The following is a 20299-nucleotide window of genomic DNA, read 5'->3' as shown; positions in this document are numbered from 1 at the left end:
AAGTAGAGTTTTGCTTTTACTTTAAAATAACTTCCCTGTGGAAACTTCGAGGGGGTAATTTTTTTTGTATTTTTTAAATAGAATCCAGAAGGGAAATTTCATTTGCTGGCAATTTTAAACCATTTTTTTCTTTGGAAAGGCCAGTGCTTAAAAAAAGGCACTGCCCCAGGCTAAATGTAATTCTTTAGTTTTCTTTTTATACTGGTACATGTTCCCCAGGGCAGTGCCCATCTCCATGCTATTTTTTTTTACAACCCTTTGCCTATGAGCCCAGAAAACTGTCATTTTAACTGATTCAATTAATTTATTTCAGTTGTGTTCGGGTTCAGGTTCAGCATCAAAATACTGCTTAAACCAAACCCAGGACCAGTTTGGCTCATCCCTATCTGTTACATTAGGAGGAGTGGCTGTGTTTGTACAGCTGCTGCACCTCCCTAGACTTACATGGGCTGCCCGCATGCAGCACCCGACAGTTTCAAATGCAGCTGGCTGCATAATCAAACAGCTGATTCACCGTATACTGGTCCATGTGAATGAGGCCTTAGTTTGCAATTCAACTTTTTGAAACAAATTCAAGGATTATTGACTATTTTTATTTTAGGTGCATATTTATCAATGATTTTGCCTGATATTAACCCAGAGCTGACAGATACATGTAAGTCAAGTCATGACAATTATATTCTCAGCCATCTTGGAGAGGGATGTATACTTTGCAGTGAAATACTTCAATAAACTTTCAGTATACATTTCCCACATTCAACATATTAACATAAATCGTTAGATCGGTTTGCCAAATGTTTATTCATAATATACAATACAGTTTATTTTCACAGTGGCTCTGATGAACTGTTTTGTGCTGAATCAGCTGTGTTTGCTGTCTAAAGCACTGATCAGGTTTAGAACACTTAGGTGGTTATTTACTTGTAGTTTGCACTTGTAGTGCAAAGTGCATTTTTTTATTAGATATGTTTTTAGCAGAAAGTAAAAAATATTGTTCAAAATTGTCAATCTGTGTTTGTTCATAGTGAAAAAAATTAAAACCGCAGTGGTAATCAAATATCACCAAAATAAATCTATTTGTGGGAAAGAAGGATATACATTTTGTTTGGGTACAGCATCGCACAAACACACAAGTTGTCAGTTAAAGTAACTCAGTGCCATATTGCATAAAAAAAATGGCCTGGTCACGGAGGAGGGTAAAACTTCCAGAGGTCAAGTGGTTAAGAACAAGGACACAACTTCATTTCTGTAAGTCTTCTGATTACAATATTTTTTTCTATTTGTATTAAGCACTTTCTAAACATCTAAATTACTTCTCTATGTATGTCTTTGCAAGTGTTGATCCAGATTGGACTTTGAAGAGAAGCATTTTGCACATTTTGAACATCTAAATGGCTTCTCTCCTGTGTGGATCCTCTGGTGTTCGATCAGATTTGACTTATTTCTAAAACATTTATTACATTCAGAACATCTGAAAGGCTTCTCTCCTGTGTGAATCCTCTGATGTGTATAAAGACTGGACATCATTGAGAATGACTTGTTACATTCTGAACATCTAAATGGCTTCTCTCCTGTGTGAATCCTCTGATGACTTGTGAGATTTGATTTTTTGTAAAAACATTTGTCACATTCAGTACACTGGTATGGCTTTTCTCCAGTGTGAATCATCTTGTGGTCAATCAATGAAGTTTGGTGGGAAAAGTTTTGACCACATTCAGAACAGTGATATGGCTTCTCTCCTGTGTGAATCCTCAGATGCCGAATAAGATGACCCTTTCGTGAGAAGCTCTTGTCACATTCTGAACACATAAATGGCTTTTCCCCCGTGTGAGTCCTCTGATGATTAATTAAATATTGTTTTGCTGTAAAGGATTTGTCACATTCAGTGCTAGGAAATGGCTTTTCATCTGCTCCATCCATCATACTTTTGTGTAAAGCCCTTTCACAATTTCTTCTCTTTTATCCACCTGCAATGGAATTTAAAATAAATGTTTATATACATTGTACTAGTAAGGTAGACATTTTGTGACGTTTGAAAATATTCATGGTGTTGAGAAATGTGCAATTTCAGAAATATAGTTTGTTTCACATGGCGACTTTATAGCCAATTTAAAATGGAAAATAAATTTTGCTATCCACTTTTCTTTAAAATTCTGAAATGGCTAGGTTACAAACCATTATTATCTGCATTTTGTGGCTCATTAATAAAATGCAGGCTGCAGTTTGAAGGCTGCTGTAGCTTATAGACTTTTCTCTGCTCAAAGCAGCGCAGAGAATTTTGCAAAACATAATTTTGGCAGGTCAGCACATTATAAGGCTCCATTCACACTTGGCAACTTAGAATCGCTAGCAGAATTGCCAGTAGTTCTGTTCATGATTCCAAATCGCATGGCAATCACTGCAAAAACTCAACATGTTTTTGGATGTCATTCATAACCACTTGCCAACCCACCACAGTACATTTACTGTGACAGTTTGGCTCATACAGGCCCCATAACATACCTGTACATTGCGCCTTTTATCCGGGTACACTTGTGCATGCACACAGAAAACTGTGCCAATCAATTGATGTAGCACAAGCCAATCGGTGGGTCCCAGCCATTGATTTAATTCCGGGACCCGCTGATCAGCTGAAAGAATGAGAGAAGAGAGCCCTGTGTTGGTAAACAACACAGGACTCTCTTCATACAGCAGCAATTTGCCATTTGTTTCTTCTCACTGCAGAGCAGGGAGTAAAAACCGGCACATTGCTAAATAAAACAGCACACAGTACACACACTAAACATTGTTAGGCATGCATTTAACCCATTGATCACTCTAAATGTTAACCCCTTCCCAGCCAGTGTCATTAGTATAGTGACAGTGTATATTTTTAGCACTGATCACTGTATTAGTGTCACTAGGGATGTCAGTGTCAGTTAATCAGTTCCCCTCAGCGTTAGTGCGTCAGACAATCTGAGACTAACTATCGCAGTCCCACTATAAGTTGCATATCACCGCCATTCCACTATCTGTACCATAGTTTGTAGACACTATGGGCCAGATTCACGTAGGAGGGCGTATCTTTGTGCGGGCGTAGCGTATCCTATATATGCTACGCCGCCGTAACTTAGAGAGGCGAGTACCGTATTCACAAAGAACTTGCGCCCTAAGTTACAGTGGCGTAGTGTAAATGGGCCGGCGTAAGCCTGCCTAATTCAAAGTAGGCTGGTAGGGGGCGTGTTGTATGGAAATGAATCGTGACCCCCTGTAAATGACGCGAACGGCGCATGCGCGCGCATGCTCATTATCACGCCAAATTTTCTCCCAAAGTTACGCCGGCTCAATGCTTAGTCGACGTGAACGTAACCTACGCCCATCCCCATTCACGTATGACTTACGCAAACAACGTAAAATACAACGCTGTTTCCGACGTCCATACTTAACATGACTTACCCCTGCTTTATGAGGGGTAAAGTTACGCCGGTCCTACGCCTTACAGAAACAGCGTATTTAAATACGCCGGGCGCAAGTACGTTCGTGAATCGGCGTATCTAGATCATTTGCATATTCAACGCGGAAATATACTGAAGCGCCCCTAGCGGCCAGCGTAAATATGCACCCCAAGATACGACAGCGTAAGAGACTTACGCCGCTCGTATCTTGGCCGAGTTCAGGCGCAAATGATTCTAAGAATCAGGCGCGTAGATACAATGGCGCACATTCAGACTTACGACGGCGTACGTGGAGATACGCCGTCGTAAGTCCTTTGTGAATCTGGGCCTATAGCTTTTACAAAACCAATCAATATACGCGTGGGATATATATATATTAGGGTTGTCCCGATACCACTTTTTTAGGACCGAGTACAAGTACCGATACTTTTTTTAAAATGTGTCCCCAAATGCAGCGATGTCCCCCCACAGATGCAACCATTGTCTCCCCCCCATCCAGCCATTGTCTCCCCCCCATCCAGCCATTGTCTCCCCCCATCCAGCCATTGTCTCCCCCCATCCAGCCATTGTCACCCCCCATCCAGCCATTGTCACCCCCCATGCAGCCATGTATTCCCTCAGCCATTGTCACCCCCCATGCAGCCATTGTCACCCCCCATGCAGCCGTTGTCACCCCCCATCCAGCCATTGTCTCCCCCCATCCAGCCATTGTCACCCCCCATCCAGCCTGCAGCCATTGTCACCCCCCATGCAGCCATTGTCACCCCCCATGCAGCCATTGTCACCCCCATGCAGCCATTGTCACCCCCATGCAGCCATTGTCACCCCCCATGCAGCCATTGTCACCCCCCATGCAGCCATTGTCTCCCCCCATCCAGCCATTGTCACCCCCCATGCAGACATTGTCACCCCCCATGCAGCCATTGTCACCCCCCATGCAGCCATTGTCTCCCCCCCATCCAGCCATTGTCTCCCCCCATCCAGCCATTGTCACCCCCCATGCAGCCATTGTCACCCCCCATGCAGCCATTGTCATGCCCCATCCAGCCTGCAGCCATTGTCACCCCCCATGCAGCCATTGTCACCCCCCATGCAGCCATTGTCACCCCCCATGCAGCCATTGTCACCCCCCATGCAGCCTGCAGCCATTGTCACCCCCCATGCAGCCATTGTCACCCCCCATGCAGCCATTGTCACCCCCCATCCAGCCTGCAGCCATTGTCACCCCCCATGCAGCCATTGTCACCCCCCATGCAGCCATTGTCACCCCCCATGCAGCCATTGTCTCCCCCCATCCAGTGTCTCCCCCCATCCAGCCATTGTCACCCCCCATGCAGCCATTGTCTCCCCCATGCAGCCATTGTCTCCCCCCATGCAGCCATTGTCTCCCCCCATCCAGCATCTCCCCCCATGCAGCCATTGTCTCCCCCCATGCAGCCATTGTCTCCCCCCATCCAGCGTCTCCCCCCATCCAGCCATTGTCTCCCCCCATCCAGCGTCTCCCCCCATCCAGCGTCTCCCCCCATCCAGCCATGTCCCGCTTACCTGCATCCTCGCTGCCGCCGACTGTGTAATACGCCGGGAACATTACAACTTTGAATCGCTGTAATGATTGGCGCCGCGCTGCGTATAGACACTCCCCCCTCGCTCGGGATTGGACAGTTCACCCGAGCGAGGGGGAGTGTCTATACGCGGCGCGAATCATTACAGCTATTCAAAGCTGTAATGTTCCCGGCGTATTAAACAGTCGGCGGCAGCGGGGATGCGGCGAACGGCGGCGGGATGCGGCATCACGGTGACGGCGGCGGCGGGGGGGAAGTATTCTATATTGGTATCGGGGGTATTTGCGGGAGTACGAGTACTCCCGCAAATACTCAGAATCGGTCCCGATACCGATACTAGTATCGGTATCGGGACAACCCTAATATATATATATATATTTTAGCAAAGACATGGCAGAATATTATTTGGCCTAACTTTTTGAAGAAATTTGTGGTTTGTTTTATAGCAGAAAGTAGAAAATATTGTTTTTTTTCAAAAATATTATTAATATTACAACTTTATTTACCATATATACTCGAGTACAAGCCGACCCGAGTATAAGCAGAGGCACCTAATTTTACCTCCAAAAAATGGGAAAACCTATTGACTCGAGTATAAGCCTAGAGTTACAGCCACTGTAAGTGGAAAAGAGGGTCAACAATGCCCATTTGCACGCCTCACTGTGCCCATTGCCACCTCACTGTGCCAATGGCAGCCTCCCTGTGCCAATTGCCACTGTGCCAAATGCAGCCTCCCTGTCAGTGTACCTGAAATTTTTGACAGGCTGCGGGCGTCCATACATTGTTTAAAAGTCGCGGTCTCCTCCTGGTCCCGTTCCGTAATAGGCGTTTCCCAGCAGCCTATCGCGGATGTCTTCTCATCCTCTGACTTGGTTTCCCAGCAGACACTGTGTTCAGTGTTCCGCCTATCACAGACGTTCTCTTGTCCGAGGATGAAAAGACGTCCATGAGTGGCAGAACACTGAACACAATGTCTGCTGGGAAACCGAGTCCGAGGATGAGAGGACATTCATGATAGGCAGAACACTGAACACAGTGTCTCCTGGGAAACGCCTATCACGGAAGGAACCGGGGGGAAACCGCGACTTTTAAACAATGGACGCTTGCAGCCCTTCAGGTACTGACTCGAGTATAAGCCTAGGGGGGTAATTTCGGCCTTAAAAAAGGGCTGAAAAACTCAACTTATACGCGAGTATATACGATATATCGCAAAAGATAAAAAATCCAGTGGTGATCAAATACCACCAAAGGAAAGCTTAACTGCGCAATTACCAGTTATAGTAGCACAGTGCTAAAAAATAAAAAAAATGGCCTGGTCATGAAGGAGGTAAAATCAAGTGGTTAATGGCACTTCAAACAAAATGGGATTTTGCCTTGATTGTCTCACAATAGAATTGCACAGCAATCATGTCAAAACTTATGTTTAAAAATCGCACAATGCTCCATAACCCAAATGTGCATGAGCTTCTTTTGCATGACAGGGACAAGATATGCCTGTGCTCAAATCTGACAAATGCACATAGGGCTGCTCTATATACAACACGTGGAAACATGTAAATCTCGCTAGAAACATTGTGAGTGGGAACACGAGGGGTCTAAATGTGCAGTCTCTCTTTTTTTTTAAAGCTACAGTATGGCGGTGGTATGGTCATTTCACCACTTTTTAACTGGGTCCATTAGTGAGATTGCAGTGCACATGGAAGCATAAGTGTGGAGAATATTATAGAAGTAAATATAAAAAAATGTACATAATGTAATCATATGTAAATATTTTTAAGTGCTGTAGATATTGGAAGGGGGGGACACAATGATTAGAGTGATATAATATTAAATGTAATGAGCTAATTCACCATGAAAATACAATAGTACTTTACTAGTTACACATGAAACAAGCTATTAAACCTGATCAAAATGTATGAGAACCAAAAATAATGTTATGGAAAGTAATTCATCTTACCTGGTATGATGTAGTATTGGGATCCTTCAGATGCTCCTTGTTCTCTTCGACTGTAAACCTTCTACTTGGCTGAGCTCTGCTTCACCTTATATTTATTCCACCCCCATTCACTAACATGAGACGACTTTGGATTGGCTGTAGGGAATTATTCAGAACAATATAAGGTATGTTTCACATTGTTGGTGTATTTGTGGTGGGGACAGAAAACCAGGTTCTTGAAACAAAAGGAAATGTAAATACAGGAGGGCAACTTAAAGAATGTCATTCACATTGTGTGCAGGCTCTGTGCTTGGGTGTTGTTCTTTTTGTTTTGTTTTCATTGTTATAATCAGTTTTATTATGTTATTCAGACCCTTATCAGATGTGGATCAGTATGATGAGGTACATTTCATTTGTTTTATATTCTGATGTACATTTAGAAAAAATAACCTTTAGGCCCGCACAACCATGAGATTCAGGAAAGAAATGAGCTCAACTTCCATATCAACACAGAGAGTATTGATAGGGGAATCCCTCACACTGAGCCATTGTGTTCTCCCGGCAGGGGGGATGGAGCGGACGGCACCAGGAGAAGACAGTGATTATTGATCAATCAACCTGGGTACATTCAGCCTGCACATACATAGCTTGAATCTTGGCTGGTTCATTAAGAACCAGCCAAGATTCAAACTGTCTATTGTCCACCTTACTAGATTTTCAATCAACAAACAGAACATAATAATGGATGGCAAAATATATACAGTGAAGGAAAAAAGTATTTGATCCCCTGCTGATTTGGTATGTTTTCCCACTGACAAATACATTTTTTGTCTATAATTTTAATGGTAGGTTTATTTCAACAGTGAGAGACAGAATAACAACAAAAATATCCCGAAAAATGCATTTAAAAAAGGTAAAAATTGATTTGCAGTTTAATGAGTGAAATAAATATTTGACCCCTTCACAAAACATGACAAAATATTAGTACTTGGTGGCAAAACCCTAGTTTGCAAACACAGAGGTCAGACGTTTCTTGTAGTTGGCCACCAGGTTTTCACACATCTCAGGAGGGATTTTGTCCCACTCCTCTTTGCAGATCCTCTCCAAGTCATTAAGGTTTCAAGGCCGACGTTTGGTACCTCAAACCTTCAGCTCCCTCCACATATTTTCTATGGGATTAAGGTCTGGAGACTGGCTAGGCCACTCCAGGACATAAATGTGCTTCTTCTTGAACCACTCCTTTGTTGCCTTGGCCGTGTGTTTTGGGTCATTGTCATGCTCCAGTGAGTTTCTTCCTAAAGAGAGAGGGTCTTCTTAAGCACAGATGATGTATGGTGGAAGACTAGAAGGAGACATCGCTTTTCATGCACCATTTTTGTCCAGGACAACATTTTTACATATCCCTCCCACTTCCAGGTGCAATTGTCAGGAGATAATCAATATTAATCACAGTGGTTATATGTTACGGCAGATCAGTGTGACTAAGGCCCCATACACACCATAGAATCTATCCGCAGATAAATCCCATCAAATGGGTTTCTGCGGATAGATTCTATGGTGTGTACACTCCGTCGGATATTTATCCGCAGATAAATCTCCCCTGGGATGGATTTCCAGCAGATGGATATTTGCTGACATGCTCAACAAATCCATCTGCTGGAATCCATTCCAACGGATGGATCCGCTCGTCTGTACAGACTTACCGGATCCATCCGTCCAAAGGGGTTCCCCGCACGCGTCGTAATGATTTGACCCATGCGTGGAATTCCTTATATGACAGCGTCGCGCCCGTCGCTGCGTCATAATAGCGGCGACGGCGCGACACGTCATCGGCAGAGGATTTCAGCGGGGATTTCAATGCGATGGTGTGTACACGCCATCGCATAGAAATCTTCTGAAATCCTCGAGAGGATTTATCCGCGGATACGGTCCGCTGGACCGTATCTGCGGATAAATCCTCTCGTGTGTATGGGGCCTAAGGCATACATTAATTGTATACTGTGTTGAAAAAAGTCAGTTAATGCCATCCTGGGAATAAGTGCCAATATATACTTCAAGATATTCATTACGGCAGTCAGGAGCCTTATCTGTGGCACCAGTTGCATTCACCATCTTTTATGGACTGTTCAGGTTGAGCAGCAGTGAGTTTTCTATTAGTATTGGCTGATCGGTGCACATATCTCCAACATTCAGAATCCAATATCCATATCCTTTATACATCAAATATAGTATTCAGAAAAAGGTGATGGAGCTTTTAGAACTTTGTAAATGTTTGAAAAAAGTTCACAAAAAGTCAAACACATGCAGTACTTTCATTCCCATGAGTTTTTTGATAATTTGCTGTTTAACTTTGCTTTTCAATCATTCAAAAGGTTTTATCCCAAAAATCTTCTTAAAATTAGTTGGAAAGTACTTTTGTGTGTTTCAGGAAATTGTGACATATTTTTGGTCAGCCATTTTTTTTCTGACGGAAAACAACTGAAGAGATTTAACAGAAAACATAGAAGAGTGACGGCAAAAAAAGACTAATCAGTCTTTTGAGACAGCCTTTTTTTGTGTTTTTAGTTTAGTTTAGTTAGCACCTCCCCAATGCTAACAGACATGTGGGATAGTATCATTGTAGAATGGGAGCCGCACAGTCACTGTTATTTTAATATGGGGATACAGCCCACATGCAAAGTGTACATTAAGAAAGTGATGGTTAACCCTTCTAGTGCCTAAACTGTGTATGAAAACCATCAAGATCTGTTGCTGGCAGATTCACATATACAGTAAATGGTATTCTGCATAGCTACTGTACATGTGAGATGTTATGCCTTTCCATCTGATGTTGGATTTGTGTGATAGACATTTGTCCTACTGCAAGTAGCAGGAGTATGACTGTGCAATTCAAGATGAATGACACTGAATTTTATTTGGATTAAAATCATTAAAGAATTCATTGGTTATATTCTAGGTGGAATGTTCTGGGTGGGGGTTACATGGAGGGGGGCACAGGGAGTGTGTTTATTCCTCTGCTGTCACTGCCATATGACATACTTATGCATTGCAGGTGGAGGGGCAGGAACAGGGCCGGATTTCAGACAAGGCCACCAAGGCCAGGCCTCAGGGTGGCAGTGGGTGAAGTGGCGGCTCCGCCTATCATCTCCGCCCGCTCCGCTCATCCTCCCCTCACTCATGGGAACGCTGCAAAGTCTCAGCAGTGGGTGAAGGGGCAGGGGCGGCTCCACCTATCCACCCCGCCCTCACTCACGGGCACAGTCTCCTCCCACCCGCACTCACGGCACACTGTATAGTCCCGGCTCCGCCCATCTTCTCTGCCTGCCACGCTCATCCTCCCCGCCCTCACTCATGGGCACATTGCAAAGTCTTGACAGTGAGTGAAAGGGCGGGGGCGGCCCCACCTATCCTCGCCGCCCTCACTCACGGGCACAGTCTCCTCCCGCCCGCACTCACATGCACACTGTATAGTCCCAGCTCCACCCATCTTCTCCGCCCACTCCGCCCATCCTCCCCGCCCTCACTCACGGGCATACTGTAAAATCTCATAGTGGGTGAAGGGGCGGGGCGACTCCGCCTATCCTCGCTGCCCTCACTCACGGGCACAGTTAATATCAACACTGCTACTGATTCCCCCCCACACCACCACTGCCACTGATACCCCCACCACTATTACTGCCACTGATACCCACCCACCACCATTACTGCCACTGATACCCCCCACCATTACTGCCACTGATTCCCCCCACCACCACCATTACTGCCACTGAAACCCCCCCACCACCACCATTACTGCCACTGATACCCCCCACCACCACCATTACTGCCATTCACTCACGGGCATACTGTAAAGTCTCGGTAGTGGGTGAAGGGGCGAGGGCGGCTCCGCCTATCCTCGCCACCCTCACTCACGGGCACAGTCAATATCAACACTGCTACTGATTCCCCCCCCCACACCACCACTGCTGCCACTGATACTCCCACCACCATGACTGCCACTGATACCCACCCACCACCATTACTGCCACTGATACCCCCCACCACCACCATTACTGCCACTGATACCCACCCACCACCATAACTGCCACTGATACCCCCACCACCACCATTACTGCCACTGATACCCCCCACCACCACCATTACTGCCACTGATACCCCCAACCACCACCATTACTGCCACTGATACCCCCACCACTATTACTGCCACTGATACCCCCCACCACTATTACAGCCACTGATACCCCCCACCACTATTACTGCCACTGATACCCCCCACCACTATTACAGCCACTGATACCCCCCACCACTATTACTGCCACTGATGCCCCCACCACTATTACTGCCACTGATACCCCCCACCACCATTACTGCCACTGATACCCCCCACCACCATTACTGCCACTGATACCCCCCACCACCATTACTGCCATGGATTCCCCCCACACCACCACCATCACCACTAGTGAGACTGATACCTCTCCCCAACACCGCCACTTGTACCACTGATAACACCCCCACCACTGATACCCTCCTACACCACCACCACTGATACCCCCACACCACCACCACTGATCCCATCCAGCAACCACCATCCCTGCCACTGATACCACCCCGCACCACTACCACTCATCCCATCCCCTCTTCCCCAACCACCACCCTCACCACTGATCCCATCCTCCCACCACTGCTGCCACTCATTTCATCCAATGCCCCCCAACCACCACCCTTGCCCCACTGATCATATTCCCCCCACCACTTCTGTCACTCATCCCATTTAATCCCCCTTCCACTGATCCCACCCCTCAACCACCACCCTTGCCACTCATCCCATCCCCCCACCACCGCTGCCACTTATCCCATCTCTCCCTCACCACTGCCACTCATCCTATCCCTACCCAACCACCACTGCTGCAAATCACAAGTAATTTTAGTTTTTTTTTGGTGGGAGGGGGTTTGATATAGTTTTTTTTACCTAATTTCTATCACATGGGGGGGGGCGGCTTTGAAGGACCCGGCCTTGGGGCGGCAAATGGAGTAAATCCGGGCCTGGGCAGGAAGGAGCCCCACTTCATGAGTAAATTATCCAGCAGTACAACACATGACATATATCTTCATCAGCTGAGGACTTTTGATAAAAACTATGCTGTTTACGTAAAACAAAATATATACAGTATTCCTGATATGTTCATGTGTATAGTAACTGGGATTTACAGGGGCAAGGCTTCTAATGACACACTGGACACCAAGGACAGAGCAATTTAATTTACATAGAATATTAGAGGCGAATGTCACATCCCTCCCCCTCCCTCCATTAGTTCCCAGTTTTATTTATTAGTATTTATTTTTATTATTTTTTAAATATTATTTTTCTACCGTGTTTCCCCGAAAGTAAGCCCTACCCCGAAAATAAGACCTATCTGGATTATCAGGGTGGGCTGCAATATAAGCCCTACCCCAAAAATAAGCCCTAGAAAATCTCATTAAAAACCCTGTAATGCTTTTGTAAATATTGGCCAGTGTCTCCGTTTGCAGCTGTATTTAAAAAAACATTTTTACAACCCATTCTCCTCCCATATGATGTCTTCCTCTTCTGCACATGGAGCGGGCTGACGTCAGCAGATATCTCGGCTGTTCTCTTTCCTCCACTCCTCCCAACTGGCGGCGGCCCCTCTGTCTTCAGTGCACAGACGTCAGCGGCAATCGCGGCTCTTCTTTTTCCTCCTCTCCTCCCGCTGACGCCTGCGCCCTCTCCCTCTTTACCGTAGTGCACGGAGCGCACTAACGTCACATTCTCTTTCCTCATCTCAGAGAAGGGCAGTATACGGTACCATAAAAGTTGTAAAAAGGTACTTTTATACAGTATAAAATGGGACTGACTGAACTGTAATAGAACTGATAACTTTACAATCAACTCATAATGATGTTAGAAACGGACTCCTGACCTGACAATGTTGTGGTGGGGGGGGGGGGAGCAGGGGGTGAGGGGAAGACAGAGGACACAGAATTTGTTGATTTTAAGAGGAAAATTTAGAGGGATAGATGACACCGCACAAACACTGTGTTGTCTATCATGCTTTAAAGAAACAGGTTTGTTTTTTAAAGCAATAACCAGCCAGACAGACCGTAAATAAATAAGCCCTACCCTGAAAATAAGCCAAAATTAATATAAGACCTGGGGAAACACGGTAGAACATTATCTTTCTAGGACCAAATCCACTTTAACTCACTTGGTTATACATTACAGTGTATATGTTTTTTAGATATGATTGAATTGACAATTTTGGTTATATTAGACCATATCTTCATATCAATTGACCCATGATATTTATAGTTATTTGAAGTACCAATTCAACTTTCCCTTTTTGTCTCAACTATTAATTACATATAGGTAGACTCTTAAAGCGGGAGTTCACCCGAAAGTTTTTTTTTAAGATTAGATTCATGCTCATTTTGTCAAGGGGAATCGGGTAGTTTTTTTTAAAATGAAGCAGTACTTACCGTTTTAGAGAGCGATCTTCTCCGCCGCTTCCGGGTATGGGCTGCGGGACTGGGTGTTCCTATTTGATTGACAGTCTTCCGACAGGCTTCCGACGGTCGCATACATTGCGTTACGAGTAGCCGAAAGAAGCCGAACGTCGGTGCGGCTCTATACGGCGCCTGCGCACCAACGTTCGGCTACTTTCGGAAAATCGTGACGCAATAGATGCGACCGTCGGAAGCCTGTCGGAAGACTGTCAATCAAATAGGAACGCCCAGTCCCGCAGCCCATACCCGGAAGTGGCGGAGAAGTTCGCTCTCTAAAACGATAAGTACTGCTTCGTTTTTTAAAAAACTACCTGATTCCCCTTGACATAATGAGCATGAATCTAATGTTAAAAATTAACATTTCTGGGTGAACCTCCACTTTAAGGCTATAATGCCTCTAAATAATACATGGTGTATGACTAGTCTTCTTCCCTCTTATTACTATGGTATAATACTCCTATAAAAGTACAATTATTATTGCATTCATTTGTATTTCGATGTTATATCTCATTTTTATTTGATGTCATCTGAAAGAAGAAGAAGAAGAAGGAGAAGGAGCTAAAATCAGAAAGATTTCCGGTTTAATAGTTTTCAGTAAATAAAATCCATAGCTATAATTACAGAATAAGAAAAAAAAAGAGGTTTGCCTGGGGCAGAAACAATTGCCCATGTAGTAAAAATGACACGCAGGGGTTGATTCACTAAAGGCAAATAACGTGTAGGAAATAACTATACCGGAAATGTATAGATGAACACCGCGCTACTATGAAAAACTTATAAAATGCAGCCAACACCACAGAATAGATCAATTCCAAAAAACAAACAATATAAAACATAAAGTGTAGCGCTGATTATAAGTGAAATAAAGGATTGGGTATATTGATAATTAGCCAATCATAAAAAAGTGTCCATATGAAACACATTGAAGTAGTCCATAAACATAAACTGTGAAAGAATTATTACTAAATATATCCTCAAAGTTCAATCCAAAGTGAATAAATGTGCAAAAAACTTCAATAAAGAAATGATAATAGATCTTCATAGGTAAAAGGTGTATAAATCCAGCACCGAAGTGAATGGAGGCTTACCAGAAGCTGTGGACCCAGAATAGGCATATACCTAATGGGTCAATTGTGCTTAAAGTTGATGATACCAGCGAGGAGGTGAAGTCCAGCACAGGATCAGGTGAAAGTCGGTTCAGAGGCACCTTGTATTAGGTTGTAGACTTGGGTCCATATGGGGGTTCAGATTCTCAATACATTTATTCGATTTGCCATTCATTCAATAACCAAACACCACCATCCTGTAAGTTCTCAGCTCAGCATCCCAGCAATCACTTGAGTGATATGAATAAATGTATTGAGAATCTGAACCTCCATATGGACCCAAGTCTACAACCTAATACAAGGTGCCTCTGAACCGACTTTCACCTGATCCTGTGCTGGACTTCACCTCCTCGCTGGTATCATCAACTTTAAGCACAATTGACCCATTAGGTATATGCCTATTCTGGGTCCACAGCTTCTGGTAAGCCTCCATTCACTTCGGTGCTGGATTTATACACCTTTTACCTATGAAGATCTATTATCATTTCTTTATTGAAGTTTTTTGCACATTTATTCACTTTGGATTGAACTTTGAGGATATATTTAGTAATAATTCTTTCACAGTTTATGTTTATGGACTACTTCAATGTGTTTCATATGGACACTTTTTTATGATTGGCTAATTATCAATATACCCAATCCTTTATTTCACTTATAATCAGCGCTACACTTTATGTTTTATACTAAAGGCAATTGGCTGCTTACTTTGGAGGACAATTTGTACTTTAGAAAGAAAACGTATTTTAACTTAGCAAATATAGTGAGAATTCCCTTTGCAAAGCATACACAATGCCATTTATTTTTTATTTTTGTTTGCACACCACGAGATATGGAAGGCAGAAGTACTTCACCTCATTCACTAAGCTAAGAGAAAATTCCTTTGCAAAGTGAACAGCCTTTTGCCTTTATTATATCAATCCCCAAGGGTTTATGTATGCCATCAAGTACGCTCCGGCGTATCTTTGTTTTGTATCCACAAAACAAGATACGCCTGAAGCTGGGCTAGATCCGACTGGCGTACGCCTTAGTACGCCGTCGGATCTAAGGTGCATATTTACGCTGGCCGCTAGGTGGCGTTTCCGTCGATTTCCGCGTCGAGTATCCAAATTAGCTAGATATGGCGATCCACGAACGTACATCCGGCCGGCGTATTTTTTTACGTAGTTTCCGTACGGCTTTTTTCGGTGTATAGTTACCCCTGCTATATGAGGCGTATCCTATGTTAAGTATGGATGTCGTTCCCGGCTCAAATTTTGAAAATGTTACGTCATTTGCGTAAGTCGTTCGCGAATAGGGCTTTGCGTAGATTGACGTACACAACGTTACATTAGGAGGAGTGGCTGTGTTTGTACAGCTGCTGCACCTCCCTAGACTTACATGGGCTGCCTGCATGCAGCACCCGGCAGTTTCAAATGCAGCTGGTTGCATAATCAAACAGCTGATTCACCGTATACTGGTCCATGTGAATGAGGCCTTAGTTTGCAATTCAACTTTTTGAAACAAATTCAAGGATTATTGACTATTTTTATTTTAGGTGCATATTTATCAATGATTTTGCCTGATATTAACCCAGAGCTGACAGATACATTTAAGTCAAGTCATGACAATTATATTCTCAGCCATCTTGGAGAGGGATGAATACTTTGCAGTGAAATACTTCAATAAACTTTCAGTATACATTTCCCACATTCAACATATTAACATAAATCGTTAGATCGGTTAGCCAAATGTTTATTCATAATATACAGTAATACAGTTTATTTTCACAGTGGCTCTGATGAACCGTTTTGTGCTGAATCAGATGTGTGTGCTGTCTAAAGCTCTGATCAGGTTTAGAACACTTAGTTGGTTATTTGTCGATCTGTGTTTGTTCATAGTGAAAAAAATTAAAACCGCAGTGGTAATCAAATACCACCAAAATAAATCTATTTGTGGGAAAGAAGGATATACATTTTGTTTGGGTACAGCATTGCACAAACACATAAGTTGTCAGTTAAAGTAACTCAGTGTCATATTGCATAAAAAAAATGGCCTGGTCACGAAGGAGGGTAAAACTTCCAGAGGTCAAGTGGTTAAGAACAAGGACACAACTTCATTTCTGTAAGTCTTCTGATTACAATATTTCTTTTCTATTTGTATTGAGCACTTTCTAAACATCTAAATTACTTCTCTATGTATGTCTTTGCAAGTGTTGTTCCAGATTGGACTTTAAAGAGAAGCAATTTGCACATTTTGAACATCTAAATGTCTTCTCTCCTGTGTGGATCCTCTGGTGTTCGATCAGATTTGATTTATTTCTAAAACATTTATTACATTCTGAACATCTTCTCCTATGTGAATCCTCTGATGTTTCCTAAGATCAGCTTTATTACTAAAATATGTATTACATTCAGAGCATTGATGTGGCTTTTTTCCTGTGTGAATCCTTGTGTGTCGAATAAGATGAGATATTTCTGAAAAGCACTTGTTACATTCTGTACATCGGAAAGGCTTCTCTCCTGTGTGAATCCTCTGATGTGTATAAAGACTGGACATCACTGAGAATGACTTGTTACATTCTGAACATCTGAATGGCTTCTCTCCTGTGTGGATCCTCTGGTGTTCGATCAGATTTGATTTATTTCTAAAACATTTATTACATTCTGAACATCTGAAAGGCTTCTCTCCTATGTGAATCCTCTGATGTTTCCTAAGATCAGATTTATTACTAAAATATTTATTACATTCAGAGCATTGATGTGGCTTTTCTCCTGTGTGAATCCTTGTGTGTCGAATAAGATGAGATATTTCTGAAAAGCACTTGTTACATTCAGTACACTGATACGGCTTCTCTCCTGTGTGAATCCTCTGATGTATATAAAGACTGGACATCATTGAGAATGACTTGTTACATTCTGAACATCTAAATGGCTTCTCTCCTGTGTGAATCCTCTGATGACTTGTGAGATTTGATTTTTTGTAAAAACATTTGTCACATTCAGTACACTGGTATGGCTTTACTCCTGTGTGAATCATCTTGTGTTCAATAAACGAAGTTTGGTGGGAAAATTTTTGATCACATTCAGAACAATGATATGGCTTCTCTCCTGTGTGAATCCTCAGATGCTGAATAAGATGACCCTTTCGTAAGAAGCTCTTGTCACATTCTGAACACATAAATGGCTTCTCTCCTGTGTGAATCCTCAGATGCTGAATAAGTTCACCCTTTCGTGAGAAGCTCTTGTCACATTCTGAACACATAAATGGCTTTTCCTCTGTATGAATCCTCTGATGAATAATTAAATATTGTTTTGCTGTAAAGGATTTGTCACATTCAGTGCAAGAAAATTGCTTTTCATCTGCTCCATCCATCATACTTTTGTGTAAAGTCCTTTCACAATTTCTTCTCTTTTATCCACCTGCAATGGAATTTAAAATAAATGTTTATATAAATTGTACTAGTAAGGTAGACATTTTGTGACGTTTGAAAATATTCATGGTGTTGAGAAATGTGCAATTTCAGAAATATAGTTTGTTTCACATGGCGACTTTATAGCCGATTTAAAATGGAAAATCGATTTTGCTATACACTTTTCTTTAAAATTCTGAAATGGCTAGGTTACAAACCATTATTATCTGCATTTTGTGGCTCGATAATAAAATGCAGGCTGCAGTTTGAAGGCTGCTGTAGCTTATAGACTTTTCTCTGCTCAAAGCAGCGCAGAGAATTTTGTGAAACATGATTTTGGCAGGTCAGCACATTATAAGGCTCCATTCACACTTGGTAACTAGAATTGCTAGCAGAATTGCCAGTAGCTCTGTTCATGATCCCAAATCGCATGGCAATAACTGCAAAATCTCAACATGTTTTTGGATGTCATTCATAACCACTTGCCAACCCACCACAGCACATTTACTGTGACAGTTTGGCTCATACAGGCCCCATAACATACCTGTACATTGCGCCTTTTATCCGGGTACACTTGTGCATGCACACAGAAGACTGTGCCAATCAATTGATGTAGCACAAGCCAATCGGTGGGTCCCAGCCATTGATTTAATGCCGGGACCCGCTGATCAGCTGAGAGAATGAGAGAAGAGACTCTCTTCATACAGCAGCAATTTGCCATTTGTTTCTTCTCTCTGCAGAGCAGGGAGTAAAAACCGGCACATTGCTAAATAAAACAGCACACAGTACACACACTAAACATTGTTAGGTATGCATTTAACCCATTGATCACTCTAAATGTTAACCCCTTCCCAGCCAGTGTCATTAGTATAGTGACAGTGTATATTTTTAGCACTGATCACTGTATTAGTGTCACTAGGGATGTCAGTGTCAGTTAATCAGTTCCCCTCAGCGTTCTGAGACTAACTATCGCAGTCCCACTATAAGTTGCATATCATCGCCATTCCACTATCTGTACCATAGTTTGTAGACACTATGGGCCAGATTCACGTAGGAGGGCGTATCTTTGTGCGGGCGTAGCGTATCCTATATATGCTACGCCGCCGTAACTTAGAGAGGCGAGTACCGTATTCACAAAGAACTTGTGCCCTAAGTTACAGTGGCGTAGTGTAAATGGGCCGGCGTAAGCCTGCCTAATTCAAAGTAGGCTGGTAGGGGGCGTGTTGTATGGAAATGAATCGTGACCCCCTGTAAATGACGCGAACGGCGCATGCGCGCGCATGCTCAGTATCACGCCAAATTTTCTCCCAAAGTTACGCCGGCTCAATGCTTAGTCGACGTGAACGTAACCTACGCCCATTCCCATTCACGTATGACTTACGCAAACAACGTAAAATACAACGCTGTTTCCGACGTCCATACTTAACATGACTTACCCCTGCTTTATGAGGGGTAAAGTTATGCCGGTCCTACGCCTTACAGAAACAGCGTATTTAAATACGCCGGGCGCAAGTACGTTCGTGAATCGGCGTATCTAGATCATTTGCATATTCAACGCGGAAATATACTGAAGCGCCCCTAGCGGCCAGCGTAAATATGCACCCCAAGATACCACAGCGTAAGAGACTTACGCCGCTCGTATCTTGGCCGAGTTCAGGCGCAAATGATTCTAAGAATCAGGCGCGTAGATACAATGGCGCACATTCAGACTTACGACGGCGTACGTGGAGATACACCGTCGTAAGTCCTTTGTGAATCTGGGCCTATAGCTTTTACAAAACCAATCAATATACGCGTGGGATATATATATATATTAGGGTTGTCCCGATACCACTTTTTTAGGACCGAGTACAAGTACCGATACTTTTTTCAAGTAGTCGCCGATACCGAATACCGATACTTTTTTTAAAATGTGTCCCCAAATGCAGCGATGTTCCCCCACAGATGCAGCCATTGTCTCCCCCCCATCCAGCCATTGTCTCCCCCCCATCCAGCCATTGTCTCCCCCCATCCAGCCATTGTCTCCCCCCATCCAGCCATTGTCACCCCCCATCCAGCCATTGTCACCCCCCATGCAGCCATGTATCCCCCCATCCAGCCATGTATCCCCCCATCCAGCCATTGTCACCCCCCATCCAGCAATGTATTCCCCCAGCCATTGTCACCCCCCATGCAGCCATTGTCACCCCCCATGCAGCCATTGTCACCCCCCATGCAGCCATTGTCACCCCCATCCAGCCATTGTCTCCCCCCATCCAGCCATTGTCTCCCCCCATCCAGCCATTGTCACCCCCCATGCAGCCATTGTCTCCCCCCATCCAGCCATTGTCACCCCCCATGCAGCCATT

General features: G+C 43.7%; 2 protein-coding genes across 2 annotated transcripts in view; both read right to left on the bottom strand.

Moving 5' to 3' along the window:
• Positions 1–1183: 1183 nt before the first annotated feature.
• Positions 1184–20299, bottom strand: part of LOC120930563 (zinc finger protein 271-like) — an 84684-nt gene continuing 65568 nt past the window's right edge. The window contains exon 5 of the mRNA XM_040341738.1: positions 1184–1956. Within this exon, the coding sequence (XP_040197672.1) occupies positions 1318–1956 (639 nt within the window). The 3' untranslated portion in view covers positions 1184–1317. The remainder of the gene's footprint in view (positions 1957–20299) is intronic.
• LOC120933412 (zinc finger protein 300-like) lies at positions 16825–17868 on the bottom strand. Its single transcript, XM_040346626.1, has one exon. The coding sequence runs from the start codon at positions 17801–17803 to the stop codon at positions 16844–16846; it is 960 nt and encodes a 319-aa protein (XP_040202560.1). The 5' UTR covers positions 17804–17868; the 3' UTR covers positions 16825–16843.

The sequence above is a fragment of the Rana temporaria genome, chromosome 3, assembly GCF_905171775.1.
Source record: "Rana temporaria chromosome 3, aRanTem1.1, whole genome shotgun sequence".
In the NCBI taxonomy this organism is placed as follows: domain Eukaryota; kingdom Metazoa; phylum Chordata; class Amphibia; order Anura; family Ranidae; genus Rana; species Rana temporaria.
The sequence above is the reverse complement of the archived record's forward strand: the minus strand, read 5'-3'. Positions and strand labels throughout refer to the sequence as shown.